Genomic DNA, 26,657 nt, shown 5'->3' on the forward strand with positions numbered 1-26,657 from the left:
AACTTACTGACTTGTGAAGACGCCATGCAAAAGGTAAGCTTGTACTTAAGCCTGCCCCCTTATGGAACCTGCATGCTATGTCATTTATCCTGGCTTTCGATTTTTCCTCTTAGGAAAAGCTAATTCCAGGTCCACACTCTAACTGCCCATGTTCCACAATTAAAGCAACCACCAGATATGTTGTCTTCCAACTCATAGCCTTGGAAAGTTATTCAAAGTGGTGACTTTGAAACTGTTGCCATTTCTCTTTTGAACTGTCAATTAAATGCTGGCTTTCACTGACTTCTTTTACACAGCTTCCAGGTTCTTGCAAGAGTCTTATGTAAACAAACAGCTAATTACTGTTACCCAATTCTCATACAAAACTCTGGTGCATGGTCCGAGCAGTTGTACAATTTCGTTTAACCTTATGTTAACTTTACAGTTAACCTTATATTGACTTAATGTTCATCCTGATGCAACTTGGTCTCTTAATGTTCCCCACAGAGTTGTACAGTTATTACCTCCTGACTTATATTCTGGCTATTTACCATCCACTAAGTTTTGTGGCCCCTTAGATTGGCCCCTCGGAGGCACTCCAACAGTTGCCACCTCCCCCGTCCCTGTCAACCAATGTCAACTTGTAGCAGTGAAAGAGATCAGCACTCCTAAAACTCCTAAAACCCTGAATCATGGGCCACCCCCTTTTATCCCTCTTCTTGCCACTCAGGACTCCGAATTAAAGCTGCTAGACTGAAGTCTTCCTTCAATCAGTTCCGTCCCAGCAGCTCTCCGAAAATCCTTAGAGAAATCTCAGATCAGCTGACATCAGTTAGGACCCGCTTGAGTCTTTGAGTGCTGCAGGGCTCTGAAGTTAAAAGGCTTAGCTCTGACACTGCTGACCTGATGTGTGCCCCGCCTCCACAAGCGGTGCAGCTTCCACATCAGCGCACCCTATCTCGTTTGTGGTAGGGCCCTAGACACAGGGAACAGACAGAAATTCAACCGCAGACCTCCTAAGGATGGGCTTCTGGCTCCCTCCCACTCTGGCTCCTCCCCTCGATCACTTCTTTCTTCTTTCTTTATGTTTTTACTCTGAACTTCACCCTATAACCGAACAAAATGTTCTATGGAAGTTACCCAATGGCTCGCACCCAACAACAGCTCCATTTGTTCTGTTTGTTTCCTGATACATCTGCCAAAGGCAATTTTAGACACTGCAGAGAAACTCTGGTTGCAAGGGACCTTCAACCTTCACCCCAGGCCATATTCTTTATACTGGGCGTCTCTTTTCTCCTGTTTCCTTCCTTTGGAGCTCTGTAGCTTCCAGGTACTTCTGCTAGCTCATTTTGGTGCAGCACTCCTGGCGGTGGCACTGGTCACTGTCACTGTGAGTCAACTGTGTGCCCACTTCCTCTCACCAATCCACTCTTATCTCTGCCGCCCCTTCTCCTTCCTCTGCCTCCCAGGAAATCTCAGTTTTACTCTATAACCAAATCATCTGCTTAATGGTTATTTTTCAGTAAGTCTTTCCAGAAATACAAGATGGCACTAGCATGATCCATTGTGGCCAAATGAGTTAAAAATTCCCCTCTGGCTAAGTCACCACAGGACTCAGAGATCTTAGACTTAGAAGCTGTGGGTCCTGACTTAGCATTGGCAAGAAATAGTCTCAAGAATACCAACAATATAGGGGACTGAGTTGGAAAATCTGGAACATTTTATATAGAGACCATCTAAAGAAAGACCTAAATTTGTTTTCACTGAATATTTATTGAGTATTTTATACAGAACTTATTCTATTATTTTTATGGCTCACTTCATACTGCTCCACAGCAATAATAAAAACAATGCACCTAGAAACAGCTGATCTGACAAAGGTTAACATTTGAATCCCAGGCATTAGCCTGGGAATCCAGCATGGGACAGATCAAGACCCCCTGAATGTGGGTGTCAGTGAGGAGGCCTAGGTAATTTATTGAGCCTTGGGCAGTAGATCAGTACTCATCCCGAGTATACACACGGACTTTGGACTCCCATCCAACAATGTGAGATGCAATCTCACCCTGAACTCTTGGGGAAGGGTCTAGGCCCTGCCCTATATGAAATGACAGACTATGGACACCCCCATTGAGGGCCTCACCCTCCCTGGGGAAATGAGGGGATAATGGGGGGGTTGGGGGGAGGGCACGGGAGGAGGGGAGGGAAAGGGAGAGGGACCTGGAACTGACTTGTGAAGCAACCTTGTTTCTAATCTAAATTTAAACTTAAAATAAATAATAATAGTAATTAAAAAGAGAAATAAAAAAATAAAAATAAAAACAATGCAATCATCATTCTTTGAAGAATTCCCAGTTTGTTTGTCATGGCTGGTTCACTGGCCAATTCAATAATGCCTCAAAAGCACTGATAAAGGAAAAAGATGACTAACTGGCCTTGATCGTGCACTAATTAATGTCAACACTCTACATGTACCTCAACTAATAACTTTGAAGATACTGAACCAAGAACTTAGCAAAGTAGATAATTTTTCTCCAAGTACAGTCACTAAAACAGCATTACTAATGTTACCAAGTAGCTGTCACAAAAATAACTTCTTGAGACCCATTCTAGGTCCAGAAAATCAGAAACATTGAGGCTGATCTACAACTTAATAAAACTTTCAACAATGTAGCCCAAGCTAGCCAAAACTAGCAATCCTCCTGCTTCATCTTCCTGGGTGCCTAGATTACAGATGGAGGCAGCTCAACTAGCCTCAGCCAGTGATGCTGATGCTAAGTCTGCCATGATCTAAAGTTACTACTAGTATTCAAGTAAGATTGCTTAAGCCTGACAAGTTGAATTGGGTTCCCAGGCCCCTCATGGTGGAAGGGAAGATCTGATTCCTGAAATTAACAGCTTGCCCTTACATGCACACCCCTACATGCCTGCCTAGGCATGCACCAGCCACAAGTAACTCCCAATAAATAAGTAAATACATGTGTGTAGGGGAACAAGTAACAACTTCCTATGTAGCACACTCCTGTTGAGGTCCCTAAGTCTGTGATACCCTAATAGTTACCCATTAGATCACAAAGGAGAAAGGGTTAACCTAGTCTCTGGCTAGACCTGGTGGGGAAAGCTAGGCATGACATCTGAAACAAAGTAACATCTCATATTGAATCTGATGTATAAGTAGTCAGGCCACGGTAGACAGAAAGGAAAAAAGAAGAGAGAAGGAATTACAAAGGTTTTATATAGAAATAAATTCCTGAGAAACAGAAACTCAGTGTGGTGATGATGGAGGAGGAGAAGTATGATATGAGATTTATGGTGATCTAAATTAGATCTGGAAAGACATGGAAAAGATCTCCATTATATCTCATTCATGTTGAGCAATCGCTTTAATTAGAATCAATGACAGCTTTTAAGAAAAAAAAATGTCATTAGACCATCATAGTTCAGAAATGCACAGACACAGAGATGGCAGTCCAAATGGACACAAGATGAAGGGCAGATGTATAAGAGTTAGGAGGGAAAACAAGTTCTCGTTCTGAAAATATTGTTTGTTTGTGTCATATCCATTGTGCATATATAATGTGATGGTTAGTTTTAACTGTCAACTTGAAACAGTCTAGAATCACCAGGGGAAGGCAATATCAATGACAGATTGTCAACTTAGTTTGGCATGTAGGCATGCCCAAAGCAGGAAGGTATCCTGATTATGTAAATTGAGTTGGGAAAACATGCCCAGCTTATGTGGCACCATTCTCTAGACAGGGAATCTTGAACCAGATGAGTGGAGTAAAAGACCCAAGCACAAGTCTGCAAGCATTCACTCTCTCCCTACTCTTGTCTTTGGTCTCTTATCTGCTTCAAGTTTTTGTTGCCTTGACTTCCCCATGATGATGGACTATAATTGCGAACCAAGATCTAAAATAAGCCATTTTTCCCTTAAGTTGCCTTTGTCAGAGTATTTTATCACAGCAACAAGAAATGCTGTAAACAAATGTTACTCTGGTAGTTTGGTTGTAATTGGCCCCCATAACCACATAGGGAGTAGCACCATTGGGAGACGTGACTTTGTTGGAGTGGGTATGGCCTTGGAAGAAGTGTGTCACTGTGGGGGCAGGCTTAGAGGTTTGCTATGCTCCCACACAGTGTCTCAGTCCCATTCTTGTTGTCTTCTGACCAAGATGTGCCCAGCACCATGTCTTCCTGCATGCTGCCATGCTCCCCACCATGATAATGTACTAAAACTCTGAACTGTAAGCTGACACCTCAACTAAATGTTTTCCTTTATGAGAATTGCTGTGGTCATGGTATCGCTTCACAGAAATAGAAACCCTAACTAAGACAGTTATTAAAAATATTTTTTCCAGGTACCCTGCTTAGAGCAACCTGAGTCCTTGGGATTGTGCACTGGGAACATGTCCCTGATGACCAGGCCATCCAGAGTCTGTCAACACAGTGGTGCTAGTCCCATATTCTTCTCGGAGCTGCCTGAGGCTAGGGGACTGCACATAGGGGGATCCCATCCTGGCCAAGATAAAAACAACCAAATAAGTGAAGGAAACAATTCAAGCAGTGCAAGACTTGAAAGCTTAAATAGAGACAATTAAAAATAAACACAGTCTGAGGGAATGCTGGAAATAGAAAAGCTGGGTAAATGATCAGGAACTACAGATGCAAGCATAACCAACAGAATACTAGAGTTAGAAGAGAGAATCTCAGCCATTGAATATACACTAGGAGAAATAGATTCATCCACCAAAGAAAATCATAAGTCCAACAAACACCTAACAAAAATTATCCAGGAAATATGGGACACTGTGAAAAAAGGCCAAATCTAAGAATAATAGGTATAGAAGAAGGTAAAGAAACCCATCTCAAAGGTGCAAAAAACATATTCAACAAAATCATAGAAGAAAACTTTTACAACCTAAAGAAAGTCATGCCAATGAAAGTACAAGAAGTTTACAGAACATCAAATAGAGTGAACAACAATAAAAGTCCCCTCACCACATAATAATCAAAACATCAAACATACAGAATATTAAGAGCAGTAAAGGAAAAAGGCTGAGTAACATATAAGAGCAAACCTATCAGAATTACACCTGACTTCACCATGGAAACTCTGAAAATCAGAAGGTCCTGGCTAGATATTCTACCAACACTAAGAGACCACAGATGCCAGCCCAGACTACTATACACAGCAAAGCTTTCAATCACTGTAGATGGAGAAAGCAACATATTCCATGACAAAACCAGATTTAAACAATACATATCCAATAATCCAGTCCTATGGAAAGTTCTGGAAGGAAAACTACAACCCAAGGAAATTAGCTACACTCACAAAAACATAAGACAGTAGATAATCCCACTTTACCAACAGCCAAAAGAAAGGAGGGAAATTCACATACAATACCACCACCAGCAACAAATTAAAAGGAAACAAGAATGAACAACCAAGGATCATGAATATCCCTCAATATTAATGGTCTTAACTTGCCTAGAAAAAGACACAGGCTAACAGAATGGATATGAAGACAGAATCCATTCTTCTGCTACATACATGAAACACAACTCAACTTCAAAGACAGACATTACCTCAGAGTTAAGGGTTGGAAAAGATTTTCCAACCAAATGGACCCAAGAAACAAGTGGGGCTAGCAATCCTAATATCTAACAAATTAGACTTTAAACTAAAATCAATCAAAAGAGATGAAGGAGGTCATTTCATACTCATCACAGGAGAAATCTGCCAAGATGAAGTCTCAATTCTGAACATCTATGCCCCAAATACAAAGGTACCAACATTCGTAAAAGAAACATTACTAAAAGTCAAATCACACACAAAACCTCACACACTTATAGTGGGAGACTTCAACACTCCACTCTCACCACTAGACAGGACAACCAGAGAGAAAATTAACAAAAAGCAAAGGAACTAACAGAATTTATGACCCAATTGGGTTTAACAGACATCTATAGAACATTCCATTCAAACACAAAAGCATATACATTCTTCTCAGAGCCACATGGAACCTTCTCTAAAATTGACCATATAATTGGAAATATAGCAATCCTCAACAGGTACAAAAAATTGGAATAACCCCCTGTATCTTATCAGACCATCATGCCATATAAACGGATCTCATTTTATGTTATGATATATATAATATATCTTTTGGTGGGATTTCAGGCAAGTTCTTCTTGATTCTTAAACTATTTAAAAGATAAAGATACTGCAAACTCAGAAGATCAAAGTCTGGTCTGGAGCTCACTTGTAATCCCAGCACTCAGGAGCTGGTGCATGTGGATTACTGGGACTAGTTAACACCAGGGTGGAGAGCACAGTAAATATTAGGCCAGTCAGAGCTGTATAGCAAGACTTCCTGTTCAAAGAACCAAAACAGCAAAAACAAACGAAGCAGAAATAGACCCAATTTCAATTAAAAAAGCAATTTATTAGCACTTTTGGAACATAAACAATTCATTTCGTATAATTGCATAATTATTGGCAACACTCTATTTCCTGGCTCTCACATGGGAAAAGACACAGCAGCCTCTTTTGGACAAGGTAGAGATGGGAATGCAAAGAAAAAAGTGAACAAGAAATATTTCCCACAAACATCTCTGGAGAGCCATCTGTAGTGCCTGCACAGCCAACAGAGAAGTCATGGTCACCTCCCAAATTGATTCTAACACACACCGACTCCCCATCCCCTCATACAGAGTGAGTGAGTGAAAGCTGAGCAGAGTAACAGCAGAAGTGGTGGCAAGAGATCACTGCTCTAACTTCCTCTACATTCTCAGTCTCCTATCTTTGCTTTACAGGAGTCAGAAAGTTAATGAAATCATACTGGAATATGAAAGATAATTAAATATTTATTGAAAAATTAAATCCGATACTTAAAGGTATTCTAGCCCTGCAGTCTTATTAAAAGCAATAAACCTCTGTTACAAGGGGAAGAATTTTGCACAGTGCTTCATTTTAGCACCCCTACTTAAATGCTATTTAAATGAGAGCAAGATTCTAGGTACCTCCCAGAAAAGAATGCCCTAGTTTCAGCATTTCTTCTGGACTAATGTGTAGGTCTCATGTTAATGTTTCCTACAGGACAAAGTGTAAAGTTCTTAGCTCTGAAACATGGCTATATCCTTTTCTAAACACTTTGTGTGAATCTCCTCTGTGAATCTGACCACTGGTTTATGAGTTTGACATCACTGTATGATGTCAGTCATTGTAGCTGGATAAACTACCCAGATGACAAACAACATTAAACCAGCACTCATGGTGTCAGTTTCAGAGCTCTTGATCTCATACAGCTACATTTAACTGTGACTCACAGAAGAAAACCAGGTTTAGCAACCAGGTTTATTAGTTCTGAGCCTACCCTTCTCCATGCTTTCAGAGTGCACAGGCATGAGAACCTCCTTTACACACATATAATGTGTCTCTGTCTATTATACACAACAAAAGTGACATACATATACATTGCTCCTCTTAACCTAAAGTACCTGTCATGTCAACATTGGAGGGAGGTCCAGGGCTATACTACAAAATGCTGGAGGGAAACAGAAAGAAGCAGGAACCCTCGCTCAATTGAGTCTTGGAAACAGGGCATGGCAGCACATACCTCTCATCCTAGTTGTTCAGGAAGGAGACAGGAGGATCAGGAATTCAGTGTCACCAACTTAACTACAAACCAAATTACACTGGCATAGGCTATATGCAACTGTGTCTCAAAACAAAACAAAGCAAAAACTAACAAATAACCAGGTCCTAGAAGGGCACAAAAGGGCCTCTTGTCTCTAAATTCATCCTTTTCTTCTCTGGCATGAGAAAGCCTGGAAAGAGAAGTACACCCAGACTCTTCTTAGAACATACTATCCACTCTCACCCTAAGAGGGTGACATAGGTTTCTAAGCTTTATACCAAGACATGATCTTGTATCTAAAAAAAAAGTGTAATAAAAAGGAATGAGAAAAAAATGTGGGTAAGAGAGGCATAGAAACGATTGTGATTGGGCCAGTCCATGCTGCACCAAATCAAGAATGAACCTTCAGTTCTGCCAGATTCCTACCCTGTATTCAAATACTGAATCCATCAGAGGACTAAACCACCCATTAGACAAGTTGTGCTCTTCCTTGGAAGTGCCCTCACTTTCCTAATCCCATAAACGTCTTTAAAGACAGCAGAGTTAACAGTTAATATTCACACACTTAGTGGAATAACAGTCATCTGCAAAAGGATGAACTTGTGTCAGCTGTGGAAACAGAACTGGGAGGCATTATGTAAAGTAAAACAAGGCACAAAGGGATAAATAAGCACATAGTCAGCTTATTTTGGAAGCTAACTTTTGATCACATAGAAACATAGAGCTGACCAATGATGACTGAAGGTTAGAAAGGACAGAAGGAGGGAATACAGAGGTTGGGTAAGTAGAATAGGTAATTAGTTCTAATATATTATAGCATGGTATTGTATCTATAGTCTACAACCATTTATTATACACTTCAAAATAGCTACAAGAGGTTCAAGCTTCCCAGCACACAGAAACTAATCATTCCTGAGGGCTTATAAATGCCAATTACCTTGACTTGATAGATATATATTATGTACACATATCAAAATATTATATAATGGCCTCTAAGTGCAAACATTACACAGCAATTAAAAATAAAAAAATGTAAAAAACCACATTGGGTGCTGGAGAGACATAGCTCAATGGTTAAGAATGCATACTGCTGTTATAGAGGACCCATGTTCAGTTCCCAGCACACCATAATGGAGCTTGCAATCCTGTGAACTCCCACTCTAGGCAGATCCTATGCCTGTGGCCCCTGCTGGCTTCTGCATACCCACTTGCAACCCTAACAAATACATAATTAAAAATAAAATAAATATAAAAAATTAAAATTGAAGAAACAAATCAAATCATTTACATGATAAAAGTCTGATACCTAAAATATAAAAAAGAACCTAAATTAGACCTCAAAATATATGAAAACACAATTAAAAATAGACAAAAATAAAAGTTGTATAAAACAAATAAGTGGACAATAAGCACATAAAATGATGTTCGGCATAGTTAAGAAATACAATTAAACCATAATGGTACTTTTTTAAAGTTAGTAACATGACAACAATAAACAAAATCAATTGGTCATCAGTACTAATGAACTGGAGTCTTCATTCATTGTTGGTGGGAAAGATGTGGCGATGATAATCTGGAAAACAGCTGTCAGATCCTTTTAAAAAAACTTGTTCTTGCCTCACCTGGATAGGTGAGGCTTAATTGACTCCCTGTGGGAGGCCTTGCCCTATCTGAGGAGTGGGTGGGGGGAGAAGGGAGTTGGGAAAGAGAAGGAGAGAGAACTGTGGTTGGTATGTAAAATGAATAAAAAATTTAAAACAAAATAAAATAAAATATCTACTTAAGAAAAATAGAAATACATTCACTGTGTGACACAGGATTTTCATTTAAAAGTGTGGAAACAGACGTTTACACAAAAATGTGTGTGTTCTCAGCAACACTGATCATAAAACAGGAAAATATGCATGATTCTCTAGGTGTGTTGTCTCACACTGAAGACTGAGACAATAGGATTGCCATGAGTCTGAGGACACCCTGGATTATCTAATAGGTTATTGTTCAGCCTGTCTCAAAAATTGCAATGCTTATTTTTTAATGAATGAGAAAAACAAAAAGTGTGGACGTATAACTATAGGACAGCACTTGGGGAGAGAGAGAGAGAGAGAGAGAGAGAGAGAGAGAGAGAGAGAGAGAGAGAGGGAGGGAGGGAGGGAGGGAGGGAGGGAGGGAGGGAGGGAGGGAGAGGGAGAGGGAGAGGGAGAGGGAGAGGGCGTGTGTGTGTGTGTGTGTGTGTGTGTGTGTGTGTGTCCTGAGATCTGTGGCACAGGGAAGAACTACCTAACAAACTTTCACTGACATTAAAGCAGTCTCATGCAAAGGCCACCTACTGTAGGATTACAGTCATAGGAAATATCAAGGACAGCACAGTGTTCTGAAAGCAGAAAATATACACAGTTGATTGAGGATAGGAGAAGTAAGGTTGAGGGAAAAAATGTGGACACAAATGGTCTCTTGGGACCATTGAGGGACAATTCAAATGTTTCAAAATTGGATTATGGATGAACAATGTTGTGCATTTGCTAAAGGCCATTAAATTGCATGACTAAAAATTGAATTTATGCTTGGTAAATTATACCTCAGGCACTAAATAAAATTTGCCAGGTTGATTTAAAAATTAACAAGAGGAGAAGAAAAATTCATTCAAGAAGATTTCTGAGATCTACTTTCACTGAGGAGCAGAAGACAGCTTTAGCAAACTCTCCACTCTTAAATGAGCAAAGATGGTCTGTATGGACTAATGTTCAGAAGAGGAGGCTGAGCTGTGAAGGTTAGGTTGCTGCAGAGGATAAAAAATATGCAGACACTAAATTCATGCAAGAATTAAATATCTATGATGTCTGTGGATATCTATTAAGTCTGAGTCATGACATCTGAAAACAGCAGCCTACAGAATGGGAAAAGATCTTGATAAATCCCAATCTGACAGAGGTTTGCTCTCCAAAATATGTAAAGAACTCAAGAAACTAGTCATCAAAAACCAAATAATCCAATAAAAATGGGGTACAGATCTAAGCAGAGATTCTCAACAGAAGAATCTCAAATGGCCAAGAATTGTTCAACATCCTTAGCTATCAGGCAAATGAAAATAAAAATTACTGTGAGATACCAACTTACACCTGTCAGAACAGCCAAAATCAAAAACTCTAATGACAGTCTATGTTGGAGATGATGTAGGATAAGGGAACTATGCCTCCACTGCTTATGGGAGTGCAAACTTATACAGCCACTTTGGAAATCAGTATGGCGGTTTCTCAGAAAAAAATCAATCTACCAGCAATACCACTCTTGGGCATATACCCAAAGAATGTTTAATCATAATACAAGTATACATGCTCAACCATGTTCATAGCTATATTATTTGTAATAGTCAGAACCTGGAAACAATCTAGATGCCCCTCACCTGAAGAATGGATAAAGAAAATGTGGTGCATTTACACAAAAGAATATTACTCATCAGTTAAAAAATGAAATGAAATTTGCAGGCAAATGGATGGAACTAGAAAAAAATAATCCTGAGTGAGGTAACCTAGACACAGAAACACGAACATGGTATATACTCACTCATAAGAGGATATTAGATGCAAAGCAAAGGATAACCAGACTACAATCCGCATCCCCAGAGCAGCTAGGTAACAAGGAGGACCCTAAGAGGGACAAATAGATTTCCCTAGGAAGGGGAAATAGATGAAATCTTCTGGGTAAACTGAGGGTAGGGGAGAGGGGAGGGGTGGAGGAATGGGAACACAAGTAATCAGGTTGGTAGAGGTGGGGGCAGGACTGAGGGGGAGAGTAAAGAAAGATACCTTGATAGAGGGGTCCATTTGGGGGTTAGGGAGAAACCTGGTGCTAGGGAATTTCCCAGGAATCCACAAGGATGACCCCAGCTAGGACTCCAGCAACAGTGGAGAGGGTGCCTGTACTGACTTTTTGTAATTAGATTGGTGACTAGCCTAATTGTCAACAGAGAGCCTTCATCCATAACTGTTGGAAACAGATGCAGAGATACACAGCCAATTACTGGGCTAAGGTCCAGGATTCCAGCTGATCAGACAGAGGAGGGATTATATTAGCAAAGAGGGTCAAGGAAACCCACAGAGACAGCTGACCTGAGCTAATGGGAGCTCATGGACTTTGGACCAACAGCTAGGAAGCCTGTATGGGACTGACCTAGTCCCTCTGCATGTGGGTGACAGTTGTGTGGCTTGGTCTGTTTGTTTGGGGAACCTGGCAGTGGGACCAGACCTGTCCCTGGCACATAAGCTGGCTTTTTAGAACCTATTCCCCATGCAGGATGCCTCGCCCAGCCTTGATGCAGGGGGAGGAGCTTGGTCCTGCCTCAAGGTGATATGGTATGCTTTGCTGAGTTCCATGAGAGGCCTCCCCTATCTGAGGAGGAGTAGATGGGGGATACACAGGTGGTGGGGGAAAGAAACAGGAAGAAAGGAGGGAGGGGAAACTGTGGTTGGTGTGTAAAATAGATGAAAAAAAATAACCACAATATCTTTAGAAAGAAGACATGACATGGCAAAGAGCTGATACAATGGTTATGAGATTCTGAGAAATTTTGAGGAACACTGGGGGACAAGAATCAAAAGCAAAAGGATGAGAGGTTAGTTATCCAAAGTTACTGAAATAAATGCTAAGAAGAAAATAGAGTATGTCGTGGCCAAGCATATATAATACAAACAAGGCTTTTCTTAGATGAACAAATGCTTTTTCATTAGGATTTATATAGTTTGGTCATATTATAAGCCAAGATTATCACCTGGAATTGCCTAGGCATTAATCCCTAAGTCGTTATTCTGTTTGTGGCTACTAAGACTCTTTCTTGCCCTTTGTGTGCATTGCACTGTACTACAGAAAGACAATCTGAATACTGAAGCTCAGAAAGGGAGAGTTCACTGAGGACCCAGGCTCAGTCACTGCTCAACTCATACTTGGATTCCCCCAACAAAAAGCATTGGCAAGAATTCTGAGGTAAGAAGTGGGGAGTGATGTGGGTCAGGGTGTTCTCATGTCTTCATCCTTTCAATTCTACATTAAAAAGTAGTAGCCAAGTCCCCTTCAGTCAGTCAACAGACACCACCAGGTAGACATACTCCACAGTTCAGCAGCCACTGAATCTATAATCTATAATCTATCTATCAATCATCTTATTCTATTCTATCATCTATAATCTATTCTCTATAATCTATCATCTCTATCCTATCATCTCTATCACCTATCTATTACTTATCTCTTATTTGTTTTACCTCTATCTATCTATCCATCCATCTATCTATCTACTATCTATTCTATCATCTTATTCCATTCTATCTATCATCTATAATCTATTCTCCATCTCTATCCTATCATCTCTATCACCTATCCATTACTTATCTCTTATTTGTTTTACATCTATCTATCTATCTATCTATGTGTCTATCATCTATCATTTCTGTTGTCTGTCTATCTACCTATCTGTCATCTACCCTTTCATCTATCTATCCTCTATCTTCCAATCATCTATCAATGTGGTGAGGGTTTCAAGTGTTGTTCATGTTCTCCAAATGCCTCATAAGCCCTGTTCAATTCTCTTACTGCTATTTTTATCACTGAACTCATACTTGCTCGTTGCAAACAAAAGCCCAGAGCTAAAACAAAACAGATTAGATAATGTAAAAAACATTAGTTTTTTTCAATCAATAATTTCAATATACCAATCCTGTATGAAGTTGACCAATGGCAACTTTTAAAAGTCACCATCCCAGAAGAGATAACATCTCTAGCATTTCTGGAAAATGAACTCAAGAACGTTGTATCCAGTTCAGTGTGTGTGTGCAGAAGATGTGGTTCAAAGTCATTAAGCATAAACATCGGATAGAAAATCATATGAAAATATATACTGTAACAATGAGTAACTTAGCACTAACCAGCTTATGTAGGCTCCTCTTTTTTATCAATGAAGTCTAACCCATGGTCTTGGGTCTGAATAACCCAACTTGTTAATGGCTCATTTCAGTTTTTTTTATCTTAGGAATTAGGAAAGCTGAAAATTATGTATATGTTGCAAAACCCAAAAATTCCTAGAGCTTACAAAAGTAGAATTAAAGACAGAATAACTAAATCTAGAGTCCTTATAGAACACAATTATTCTAATTTACACTTAACCAGACTTTGGAACAAATGAATCTAACAGCTATGTATACCTTTGGAAGTAAATACCTTTCATGTGAGCTTTTCCTAAGTTTAATGGATAGATCACGCTCTATGATTTTTATTCCATGCACAGGAAGGCAGATGATATATCTGCATACGGCCATATTAATTTTCAATAGTTAACAATGCAATAAGCAACTGGGCCATCTAATTATTTAAGCTACAGTTTAAGGTTCTTGGCCAATGGTATGATAACAAACTTTGTGAAGCAAAGAACTAAGACAATTTTATGAAGCACTTACCTCTATGATTAATTAACAGTACAATTGGAAATAACTGATCTAGGCAGCAGATGAATGCAGAGTACTTTGAATTTTTTATTTTAAGTGCTTCTAAGTTGAACTGTGCAGAATATAGATAGCCCTATTAAGTGAAACATGTAAGTATAAAGTGGGAAATGTCAGGACGGAAGCTTAATGACATCTTTAAATGTCATCTTCAAATGCCACTTACCATCTGTATAAAGATCAGTTTAAATGACCATAGAATGTTAAAGTGGAATTATATTAGAAATCAAATAAATAATTATGCATCTATTAAAATGCAGTCCAATCCAAAAATCACCAAAACAACTGGACGTTTAATTCTGAAAACATTTCCCAATATGCATTGAAATTGCGTGCTATCTATTCCAAAGCAGCACAGGTGGTAGGCAACAAAGGAACCCAGTGAATTCTGATTTAAACAGCTAATGAGATACTCCTATGGCGGAAGGTATATCTTCTTGAAATCCTCCTCTTCAGTACCAGTTTTTACAGATGTGGTGTGCGGGCACGAATTCAGTAGAAATACGGTTCTTAAATTCAGCGAACAGAGATATTAGCTGTGGAGTCAATAAAGCCACAAAACACCCTCACACATCTTATGCCCTAGCATATTTGGTGGCTAGAACCTTCCCCTGTTCTTTCGCATGCATAGAGCAGTGAGGCAGGAGAGTAAAGGGGGCGAGGTGACCTTTATCCACCTGCTCCCTCCTCCCTTTGTTTAGATTGCATTAAGCACCATTGAAAAGTCATCTAGTTCTGAGTCCGCATTCTGGTGGTTTTCTGTTTGTTTTATTTTCTCTCAGAAAAAAACATCTCTTATTTACAATTTTATAATTTTTGGTTTTCAGACTCACTTATTGCTCATCAGCTTTGTGACAGACTGTCCTCTGGTTGCTATGGAGATAATGAAGATAGACTCAAGTCTGAGGGAATTTATAGTATAGCATGTGGACAACATAGATTTAAATTAAATATAAGCAGGATTGCTAGTAAATGTCTGTAACCCCTTGAGAGTTGGAGGCAGGAGGATCAGAGTTTCAAGGGCACTCTCAGATACATGGTAAGTTTTAGGCTATATGAAATATGATCTCAAAATGACAGATCCAAAATGAAAAAAGAAATACTATGAAACAAAAGTTACTGTATTACAGGTAAAGATGCTCAAGTTGTTTGTATCCTGACACCAAACTGGGTGTTGAGGAATCTATGGGGAAAAGAACAGGTCTGTGCCCAGACCTCAGAGAACTCAGAGTAAATTAATGTTCTTCTATAAACCTTCTGACACTGTGGACATCAAATTACTTGGTAAAATAAATGTCTGTCTCCCATCCAAGTACTAATCAGGCCCAACCCTGCTTAGCTTCTGAGATCAGGAGCGTTCAGGTGGTATGGCCATAGACAAGGACCATAAGAGAGATATGCATGGTACCCCCAGAGGAGAGGAATGGGATGGGATCTCCTGAGGGGATTGGTAACATGGGGTGAGAGGAGGAGAGAGGAGGCTTGGAGAGAGAGACAGGGAGAAGAGGAGAGAAGAGGAAGGCATGGGGGAGCAGCAACGTTGAGTCAAGGAGCCACTATAGGTTTGAGAAGAGATATGGCACTAGGGAGATTTTCAGATATTTACAAGGATGACACTAACTGGCAAACTAACCAATAGTGGAGAGGCTATCTTAAATGCCCCCCCAGCCCGATAATGAGATTGATGACTACCTTATACGCCATTCTAGAGCCTTCATCCAGTGGCTTATGGAAGCAGAGGCAGACACCCACAGCTAAACACTGAACTGAACTACTGGAAACCAGTTGCAGAGAGGGAGGAGTGATGAGCAAAGGAGTCAAGACCTGGCTGGTGAAACTCACAGAGGCAGCTAACCTGAACAAGGGGGAGCCCTTGGACCACAGACCAGTGACTGAGAAGCCAACATGGGACTGATCCAGACCACCTGAATGTGAGTGTCAGTGAGGAGGCCTCGGCAATCTATGGGGCCTTGGATAGTAGACCAGTATTTAACCCTGGTGTACAAATGGACAAATGGAGAGATGCTGTCTTAGCCTGGACACATGGGACAGACCTTGAAAATTCCCCATGGAGGGCCTCATCCTCCCTGAGGAGGGGAGGAGAAATGGGGTGAGGTTTGGTGGTGGGCAGGGGACAAGGGGAGTGTGAGAGAGCTGGGATTGATATTCAAGCAAGCTTGTTTCTAATTTAAATAAAATTTTAAAAAATGGAAAAAAGAAATGCCTGTCAAAGCACAACCCTTTCAAGGATGTCATTCCCACAATTGTTTTTATTCCATGAAAGAATTAACTTGAGTGCATAGACTATCTCCATGATAACAATCAGATAGCCCTTATGTATATACACATATACGTAACAGCATGTGGCTTAGGAGGCTGTTGGTCTTCTGAAGACAGAAAGCAGCATGTGAGGAGGGGGTTGGGAGCCAACCATCACCTTCAAATATACTGACGTCACTGACCTAATTCTTCCTGCTAAGCTTCACCTCTGAAATTTCCAGTGGGATCAAGCATTCAGGCATGAGACGAGGGGCATTCATATTCAAACCATAATACTGACCCAAAGTCTAAAGGCACCACCTGTACTTTTTTAGATATCACTGTAGACTTAGAATTCTTAAAGATGGGGACTGAAATACTTAATCGAGGTTCATTTTATGAGGTTTATATCTTCATATGTAAAAATCCAAGCAAAGTTAGGGAATTTTATTTTTCCTTTGGGAACATATAGCCAACTTCCAAAACCATCAAAGTCGTGGAAGATTAATCAGTTAAGTTTCAGTAACAGAGAATTACAAATGCTTGGATGTGCAACCAAGGAGCAGTGCTCAAGTCATGAACCACACTCTCAGACCATCAGTGGCGAGGGACTGACAGTTAATAGGTTTTTATTGCTGAAGAGCCCCTGTCAGTTATGATACCATCATTCAATACTCCGGCTTGATTGTTTTAAAGACAGTGAAGTTTTTGGTTACTATATGGATTTTTGTGGCTTCCTAAAGCAGATCGCCAAGTCTACATAAGAAAACTATAGCTCAGATTATGAGGAAGTTTCTACTTTGTCCTCAACCCTACATATACCAACTTCATATCTGACTTTAACAGCATGAAACTAGATTCTGACACATGGTTTAATACAAAGTCCCCTCCCTATATCTTCTCTCTTCTCTGTCTTATCTACATTATTGCATTACCATAAAAAACATGAAAAAGTAATTATAAAGACTAAATTATGGTGATTCTGATTGTTAATATTGATTATCATTAGATAGATTGCCAACACCTAGAAGACAAATCTTGGGACACACCTGTGAAGGATTATCTAGATTAGTTTGGGGTGAGAAGACCCATCTTAATTATGATGACTGGTGTCCTGGGCAGAATGAAAAGGAGAAAGTGAGATGAGCCCAAACAACCATTACTCTTTCCTTTCTGATTGTGGATGCAAGATGGCCTGCCACTTCGAGCTCCCGCTGCCATTGCATACTGTGTCTCCTTGAACTGTGAGCTAAACATTAACCATTCCTCCTTAAATTGCTCTTTTCAGGTGTCTTGTCACAGCAAGACAACTAACTCAGTAATCAAGTTCAGTTTTACCGATCGAACTCCAGTGGGGAATATGGATGGATAGCTGACAAAGTGGAAGTCCCCCTTTTAGAAGGACCTCCTCTGATACTGTTTAACTAAGGCAATTATAAATAAAGAAACTTAGCACTGCAAGTTTCAAATGTTTGTCATAAGAAATGACAGATGAGGCCTTATGTATTATTTAGACCCCAGAGCATAAGCACTTTCTCATAATTCACACTCAAGTTCACGGGTCATAAAAAATACCTGATTTTATTTTCTGAAAACTTTTGCTTTCTAAGTTTAGTAATTGTATAGCTGAGAAGCAAGCGTTGCTTAGAAAGTGCATCTATTCACACTGGCTGTCATACAGTCTGTATGAACCAGTCAACACTGCTTGAAAGATGAGTGTGGCCTTTGCATCTGGCCATGGCTGGGAAAGGAGTTCTTTCAATATTTCCTCCACTTTGATTTCTGCTAAATTAGGGATCATTCCATAGTAATGTACATCCCTTAGATTAAGTGTACTCTCATCGTCTCAGAATTTTTGCCTGACTTGGTTTTTAAACCTTTGCTTCAACAGTTGACTAGTTTTATTGTGAAGCTTATTAAGTCCCTTTTTGAAACAAGCTGGATACAGAAGTCAGAGGGGTAAACAACTTTGAGTGATTATATTAGTTATTGTGGTGGAGATTTTTCTATATGTAAACTGCTGGCTTGCCCTCTCAGGGGTGGGTTATTCAAAGTGCATCTCAGAGCTCTGCGACCATTACACTGGACCAAGCAGAGACCAGTGATGGGGACTCACCTCGCATGAACATGTCTGATCAGGAAATTGAGCAGATCTTCAGACACAACTAGCGAATGGTGGTGCCCATTAAGCTTTAAACATTAAGGTTGATAGGGATTTTAGATAGGAAGTAGAAGGATGCTCACAGAGTGTGGTTAATCATATGAAATTATCTTTCCCTTCCCTTCCCTTTTGGTGGGGGATAATTAGTACTGACCTGTATTTTTATGTAGATAATCATAAATTTTATATGTATGTTCTGTAATAAATATTCAGTTTATTTCACAAAACAATACACCAATTTCTTATCTAAGAGCTACTTGGCTTCTGCTTGACAACTGGGAAGAGTCACTTGTCTAAGCCCGAATTAGAGAACTACTTCTGAGTATACGCCACTACCCAGGTAATTTCGTTTAAAAGATCCAGTAAAATTTATAACTTCCCCAATACACAATTGTTTTCAAACAAATATTTTTGTTTGAAAAAACGATATTTCAAACTATTTTTGAAAATGTATTTACGAGTGTGGGAGATATTTCTGAAGGGCACATGTTGCCAAGTTCAGTCCCTGGGACCCACTGGTAGAAAGAGAAAATCAACTCCCTCAAGTTGTCCTCTGATCTCAACATGGGTGATGTAACTTGTGTGTGAGCACACACATGACAAGACCAAATAAATAAAGTGCAATAAAAATGTATTGACCACAAACTGGATCATTGTGGAAGACATGCTTCCCAATGTGTATGAGCCGGTGATATTCTTTTAATCTATTACTCCCTTCTAACTTCACAAACTATTGGCTACAACTAGAAAATTAATGCTTATGTGTTTAAAAATAATGGACATTTCAAGAGCATTGAGTATTAAGAATTTTTATTTTTTGTGTATGTGAGTAAGTGTATGTATGTGCCCCATGTAAGAGAGACCAAAGAAGTCAGAAGAGGACATTGAACCCCTAGCAACTGGAGTTACAGGTAGTTGTGAGATACTGTGCGGTACTGGGAACTGAACCCAGGTACTCTGCAAAAGTAGCAAGTGCTCTTAACTAATGGGTCATTTCTGCAGTCCCCATTTTCCATATTTTAATGAACTACCAGAACCAGGATAAAATACTCACACATTGAAGAATTTTTCACTAAAACTGCATTGTGGGCTACACTGTCACTGTTTTATCATTCAGAGTTGCTTTATTGCACCTTATAACTTAGATAAATATGACCTACCAAAACCAAGTATAGTTACTAACTGTACATAATTTTACATACTAAAATACATGCAAAATTGAGAAAACATCAGGCATGAATTTGTCTATTAAAATACCCTGTGTGTTGGGGAGGGCCAGGCCCTGCTCCAAATGACATGACAGACTTTGAAGATTCCCCATGGAAGGTCTCACCATCCCTGGGGAGCAGAAAGGGGATGGGATAGGGGCTTAGTGGGGGGGCAGGGGAGGAGGGGAGGGAGAGGGAACTGGTATTGACATGTAAAACAAGCTTGTTTCTAATTTAAATTTTAAAAAGGAATGAAATCATAAAAATGAATAAATAAAATGCCCTGTGTGTAAAATGCACCAGATGTATTGATATGATCACAATTTGTTAAAGCAACAGTGGTACTACTGTTAAAATTTATAGTACTAATTGTTTCTGTGTTCGAGAATGAAAACTCATTACAATAGATGGGACATATAACCACAAACACATAGAAAATAAAAGTCCCAAGGCAGATGATGCTATTGCAGCTGGGCAGTTAGGAACCCTCTAGAGCCAAGACTGGAAATTTTTAAGAAAACTATTTTCTCTAACTTTCTTTTTTGTTTGTTTGTTTTTAATAAAAACATTAGAGGTAGGCAAATGGCACATGGAACATTGAAAAAACAAAGAACCTGGTGGGGAGGTTACCATGGGAACTGGGTGTGAGGAAGAAGAGAGAGAATCTACTAAAATAAACTTTGTTCAAAACACCATAAGGCAATACCACATCTGCTCATCATAAAGTTGTCTAAGTAAGAAAAGCCATGTGCAATCATCAGGTAGTTTACCTGAGTGGATTTTATGTAAAAATTTGGTTTTTTTTCTCCATAACACTTGAAATAACATGTTGGTAATTACTGTGGTCTAAACTTTAGACCCTGAGTTAATTTCAAATTTTCAAATAATTGACTCAGCAGGTCAAGGCATCACTGAGTCTTGGCAACCTGAGTGAGATACCCAGAGAAGGGGAGAAAGAACTCCACTAGTAGTCTTCCTCTGACCTCCACTAAGGGCGGACATACATTTGTCTTTAATGAACATGCAGGCTTATAAAAAGATGCATATAGTGATAAATTGGAGAAAGTTACTTTTCCAGGGGCACAGGCAAAGCTGTCCAGAGGAAGTGACATTTTAGCCTGTGCTTTTGAAGAAAAGGGAGAATTTGGCTACCTAGCAAATATTGGTAAACAGGGCTGTGTGAAGCCCAGGTGTGAAGAAGTATCTCTTGCCAGAGGGTAGTGACAGCCAGAGCAAAAGTTACAGGAGACACTAAGTTTCTTATGTAAGGCAGAGAGAAGAACCAACCAAGATAAAAGAAGTTTTAAAATTAAGAAATCTGGTGACTATTTCCCATCCTCAGCTCGTCCTCTCTGGTCCTCTTTTAATGACTTTTGTTCACGTGTCTATCATGAATTGTCTTTCAACCTGTAGGCGTTAAAGGTGACCTATGAAAATCCCCTCCCCCATGATGAGCATGAGGAACTTTGAAGCATTCAAAAACGATGCTGCCTCTTACTACAGCAGGAGAACTTGAAGAGTGGAGGTGACTGCTTTCACAGGGACAAAACCCATTCAACCCAGAGAACATGTACAGAGACTCCCACAAAACCCTAACTTTATCTTATTGATACATTAACCTATCCTGACATTCAAAAGAGTTTCTTGTTTGGATACAATGACTTTCACAGAAATCTCTATTGCTCTGATCCATTATGATGCTGACTGTCACTTTCTCCGAGCTATAGAAAGGTAAAGCATTTTACTCCAGGAAGAAGACATACTGTTACTAGCAAATCAATGCTTCATAATGGGGTTGAAAATGCTATTAAGATTCGAAGGCAGCATTTTAAGAGGTCCCTCTTGTTTGCAGTTGGCAGAATATCAGCTGTTTCAATATAAGGAACAAATTGCAAAAGCCTAAACTAATTACCCCATCCTGCTTCTACTCAGTTCTTCCTCCCACGTGCCTACTCCATCCTCTCAGAGGGAGGCAATAAGCAGATGGATGTACACAGGTGCATAGGACTCTGTGCAGCCACCAGCTCTGAGAGCAATTGGTCAATACCCTTGAAGCTAGTTAAAGTTTTAGTAAATGGTTCCAAACTCTAGCAGATGGTCTATTGGTCTCTAGGGCACTGTTCAACATCTACATGGATCCATATATACAGCTAAAATCTTAGGATTAGCGGACTGCTTTTAGTTAATATTTCATTGTTTTACTCTGTAACTAGTGTCTTTGCTTCTTCAGAATTTGACATGGTTCTCTTTTTTCGTCCATGGGCAGAATGACACAAAAGACTCGTAGTTCGCATGGCTAATTTGTAGTAAGCATTTAAATATCTGCACTTTAGAAATGAGAAAGCTGGTGGTTAATACCTCCACCCCACCATGTAGCCTTGTTACTATGGCAACTCAGTTTATTTTCATTATTGATATATATGTATATATATAAATATATATATTTGAGGGATGCCATAACCCATGTGTGTAACACAAAGGCCAGTTCTAAGGAGTCGGTCCTCTCCTTTTAACGTGCAGGTTCTGGGAATCAAACTCGGATTTTGTCAGGAGTGGAGGCAAGGGCCTTTACCTCCTAAGACACCTCAACAGTGTGAGCTCAGTTTTAACATTGTTCTCTTCGACAACAACATTATCATTCAAAATACCTTATTTGAATGGGACACTTCTGATGTGTAGACTGTATTTCCTACAGGTGCTTTTCTGACACTGTGGAGTCAGCCTTGGGCAGGTGGTTATGCCCGCCTGGCTGTTTTTCATTCTCCTTTATCACATTTAGTACTTTTTACATTTCCATATTCCAGACATCTCTTTCTCTAACTTCTACTTTTCTTCCCTCCTCCCACCACATATTTTCTGATATTATTTTTCTTAGTAAAAACAAAAAAAAATGCTGTTTTAAAAGCTAATGTCCTGGGCCCGGGGGCACTGTTGAGTGAACAGGCATAAGACCTTGAGTTAAAATCTCCAGCATCTACATAAAACCAAGCATGGCAGCATATAACAGCAATCTCAGCACCTGTGGGAGGATTGGCAGAGACATGAAGGCCTCGTGCCTCTGGCAGACAGTTGGGCCAAAGTGGTAAGCTCCATCCAGATTCGGTGGTAGAAACTATTCCAAACATGTGAAGTGGGGCTTGGTAAGGGGAAATACACATGAACTTAAATATACCGACCCCAGGCATAATAAACACAGAAAGCTGGTGTCTTGCATACATGCTGCTAAATTTCCCTCAACTTTCATGGCTGTCCTATTTAATCAGAGTTTGAATTGGGGGTTTCATTATTCCTCAGCAAACACGAAATATCTTTCAGGACCCCACTTGTTGGTGCAGTGCCCACATTTTGCTAATGGAGAGCTGGAGCCTTTGAGGAAGAAAGCATCACAGGGAAGAGATTTTTATTTTCAGATGGAGGAGAGACCTTCTGGCTAGTGGATGGGTCTGTGAGCGTTTTCCTCTTTTCAGGACACTGAAAATCAGAAAACATTTATGCCATTCTTTCTTTGCTGGGACCCATATGTGTGATTGTGTGTGAGCATGCAGATAGAAGGTTGGTGCTGGGTAACTTTTTCTATCACTTTCCACCTTTGACATAGTGGGGAGAGGCATGGTTTCCCCATATCAGCTGGGCTTGCTGAACAGCTGGGCTTACCGGACAGTAAGCCCTAGGATCTGCCTTGTTTTTGTCCCCCCACCTCCCCAGCACTAGGGTTACTGATGCACAATGCATGTAGCAGCCTTCTTGGCTTTTACAAGAGGACTGGGAATCTACACTCAAGCTCTAATGCTTGCTCAGTGACTATTTCATGCACTAAGCCATCTCCCAATTCCTCTGCTTAAGCCATTCTTAAATACAAGTTTCTGAATATTCACTTGAGAAATGTCCACACATTACCAAATTACAAGGTAGCTCTCTTTGATCTCTAGTAACCAAATAAGCTTTGTTTTTTGCTTGAATGTTTTTAATGGTGTAAACAAAGACCAAGACCAAAAATCAGCCACACATGAGCAGGAAAGGAGCCTCCTAAGAATAACCGGCTTCCTCGTTTTCCCACACTAAGCCATTAAGTGATCTTCCTTTACCCTTTTCCCCAAACTCAGTTGAAATCCTGATCCCCAGTTAGGAGGAAATTATTTGGAAATCATTTCTTTACAAAGGTAATCAATAAGCAAGGCCATTAGTGAAGCCCCTCATCTAATATGACTTGTGGGCTTATAAACAGGAAGTGTTGGGTGTTGGAGAAATATGCCAGACAGTAAGATGCTTGCCTTGCAAGCCCAAGTACCTGAGTCATATTCCTAGCATCACCAAAAGAGGCTGGGAATGGAGGAGATGAAGATAGAAGGATCTCCGGGGCTTCCTGAGCAGCCAGCCTAGCCTAATCCTTGAGCCACTTGCCAGTGAGAAACCCTGTCTCAACAAACAAGGTGAACAGATGGGGAGCGGACAACACGGAAGTTCCTAAACAGGTAGCTACAGGGAAACTGCCTTGGGAACATGAAGGTGACCATCTACAAACTGAGGAGGGGTAGATCCTTCTCTCACAGCCCTCAGAAGGGACCAAACCTGCTGAAACCTTGCTCGTGGGCCTCTCGCCTCCAGGATTATGAGAAAAGGTAAAGCATCTAGTACTCTGTGATAACAGTCTTTGCAAACTAATCCAGCTGCCTACTTTACTCCCTCCTCCCCCAGAAACATAATGTTGAAACTCTTCAGCTGTGCATTGTTGCTGAAGATAGCATATGTGCATGCATGCACCAACTCTGGATTTGACTTCAGGGAGAAAAATATGAGCTGTTCTCTACATGGCAGTGTCCTGGTCTACAGGACAAACTGTGTCATAGGAGGAGACACTGACAATCATTGGAAACAATCTTTGCAATTTAGAACAGAGAAAAGTCAAAGTGACAGGCTTTCCAAGGTCACTTCGTCAGTTACTGGTGAAAACGTTTTATGTGATTCTCAATCTCTGTATTTTTCCGCTGTAACACAGAGGCACTCTGGAATAGTGGCCAAGAAGCATATTTCAACAGTGTTATTTTCCCATGTTAAAAAGATGCTTAGGTATAAGTAGCATACATCTGCAATCTCAGACCTTGGGAGGCAAAGACCGAGGGACTCCTCAAGCCTGAGGCTATCCCAGACTACATAGAAAATTCCAAACCTCCACAAAGAGATTCTGTCTCAAAAAATGAATGAATGAATGAAATGTTAAAAAATAAAAATTTAAGTGTGTTTAAAGTTAGACTAATACATGAATAAATGGGCACAAAGAATAGTTGGCTTTAAAAGAGTATTTCAGAGTCCTTATATTTACAGACTTTTAGTCACACCCCTATTTTCACTGTTAATGGCAGACACAAGTGGCTCAATACTCCATACTTGCAAAGACTAAAATCTTCTTTGGAATTCTATGCATCCAAACAGGGACAACTGCTCAGGAGGCCATTTGTGCTTTTGACGATTTTCACTCATAGTTTTCATACATTACACTGCCAATAACTAAAAGTAGCTTTAAAAAACATTTTAGTTATCATGACTCTAATAACTTAATGATGGATTTTTTTGTTGTCTTCTTCTCTTTTTGTCTTCTATGACCATTATTCTTTCAGATTTGGATGTTCACAGAGTGAACATGGAAAAGAGAACTTTGAATCTTGTACTCTAAAAGCTAGAACTAAGATGAATCATTTAGGGGTACAATCAGATAGATCCCAACCAGAAACAAAGAAAACTTTTCATCAGACTCTGATGGGACTGACTTGGCTGCTGTGGAGGATCTCCGGGATAACATTTGGAGCATGAAGCAGTTTGGGAGGTTCTGTTATAGAGAAAATTCAAGTAATGGTTGGAATAGATTGAATGTGCTTTACAGCCCTGCTCATTCTAGGAACACATTGTCCTATGAACACGGCAATAATCTCATAAAACCACTCCCCTCAACTAACACAGGCACCGTTCCTCCCTTTTCCTGTCATCGCATGTATATAGTGTGCTGACGATGTAATCTCACACACATCCCAGCAGCAGCAGCATTAGTTTGTAACTCATCGTAAGTTAAGCTAGAAGTTCAGGCTAGGGTATTTTCTTTACTATTCCACCTGTTAGTATGAACGCTCCTATTTCTTACTACATTGCGTAGGCTGCAAATTGTAATCAGGAAAGGAAACTTGTAAGCAGTTACATTAATGCTTGAGATTCTGCTCTCAGGAGCTGGTCATGCACAGGCCACGGAATAGCCAGACGGATAGGATACTAACCTCCTTCATCCTTTCCAGCTCATTCTGTAAGGCTTGCTTTGCAGTTTCCGCCTCTATAAGCTGCTGCCTCAGCTTCTCGTTTTCATCTTCCGTTGTTGTTCTCTTTTCCTCCACATTTTCCAGCTCATGGTGAAGCCTCACGGACACATCCTTTGCAACCTAAAATGATGCATTGTTTGTAGCAATAAAATACAGCCTTATCCGTGCTTGAAGGCATTAAGAACTAACGTTTCCATAGTACATATTAGGTGACAGTGTTCCCAATACCTCATCTATACGTCATTCATATATCTATCACTTCATTCTCACAGCAATCCCCTAGGATAGATGCTACTATTATATCAGCTTTTTGGGGGGTGTGGAGGGTAAATGTTAAGTATGATATTCAAGGTTGTACCACTAACAGATAGCCAGATGGCTGGTTCAACTTTGTTCCTTTAACTTCACTACATCACAACAATATTCATTTTTTTCATGTTCCCTTATAGATGGATTTAACATAGCAGCTTTAATTTTACTGTAAAACCATGAACTATACACTTGCACTATTGCCCTCCACTAACAAATGGGAAGGGGGAGACATCTTTAACTATTGGGTAGTGGGGCTTAGTTTTTTTCCCCACTTATAACTCTAGCTAGTTCCAAGTATTTAAGATTAG

At 40.0% G+C, this 26,657-nt stretch overlaps 1 protein-coding gene across 3 annotated transcripts in view; it reads right to left on the reverse strand.

The window, feature by feature from the left end:
- Positions 1–26,657, reverse strand: part of Soga3 (SOGA family member 3) — a 47,364-nt gene that overhangs the window by 15,529 nt on the left and 5,178 nt on the right. For all 3 annotated transcript variants that reach the window (XM_040758319.1, XM_013110175.3, XM_040758320.1), the window contains exon 5: positions 25,999–26,157. In XM_040758319.1, the coding sequence (XP_040614253.1) occupies positions 25,999–26,157 (159 nt within the window). The remainder of the gene's footprint in view (positions 1–25,998; positions 26,158–26,657) is intronic.

Source organism: Mesocricetus auratus, unplaced genomic scaffold, assembly GCF_017639785.1.
Source record: "Mesocricetus auratus isolate SY011 unplaced genomic scaffold, BCM_Maur_2.0 Super-Scaffold_100018, whole genome shotgun sequence".
NCBI lineage: Eukaryota > Metazoa > Chordata > Mammalia > Rodentia > Cricetidae > Mesocricetus > Mesocricetus auratus.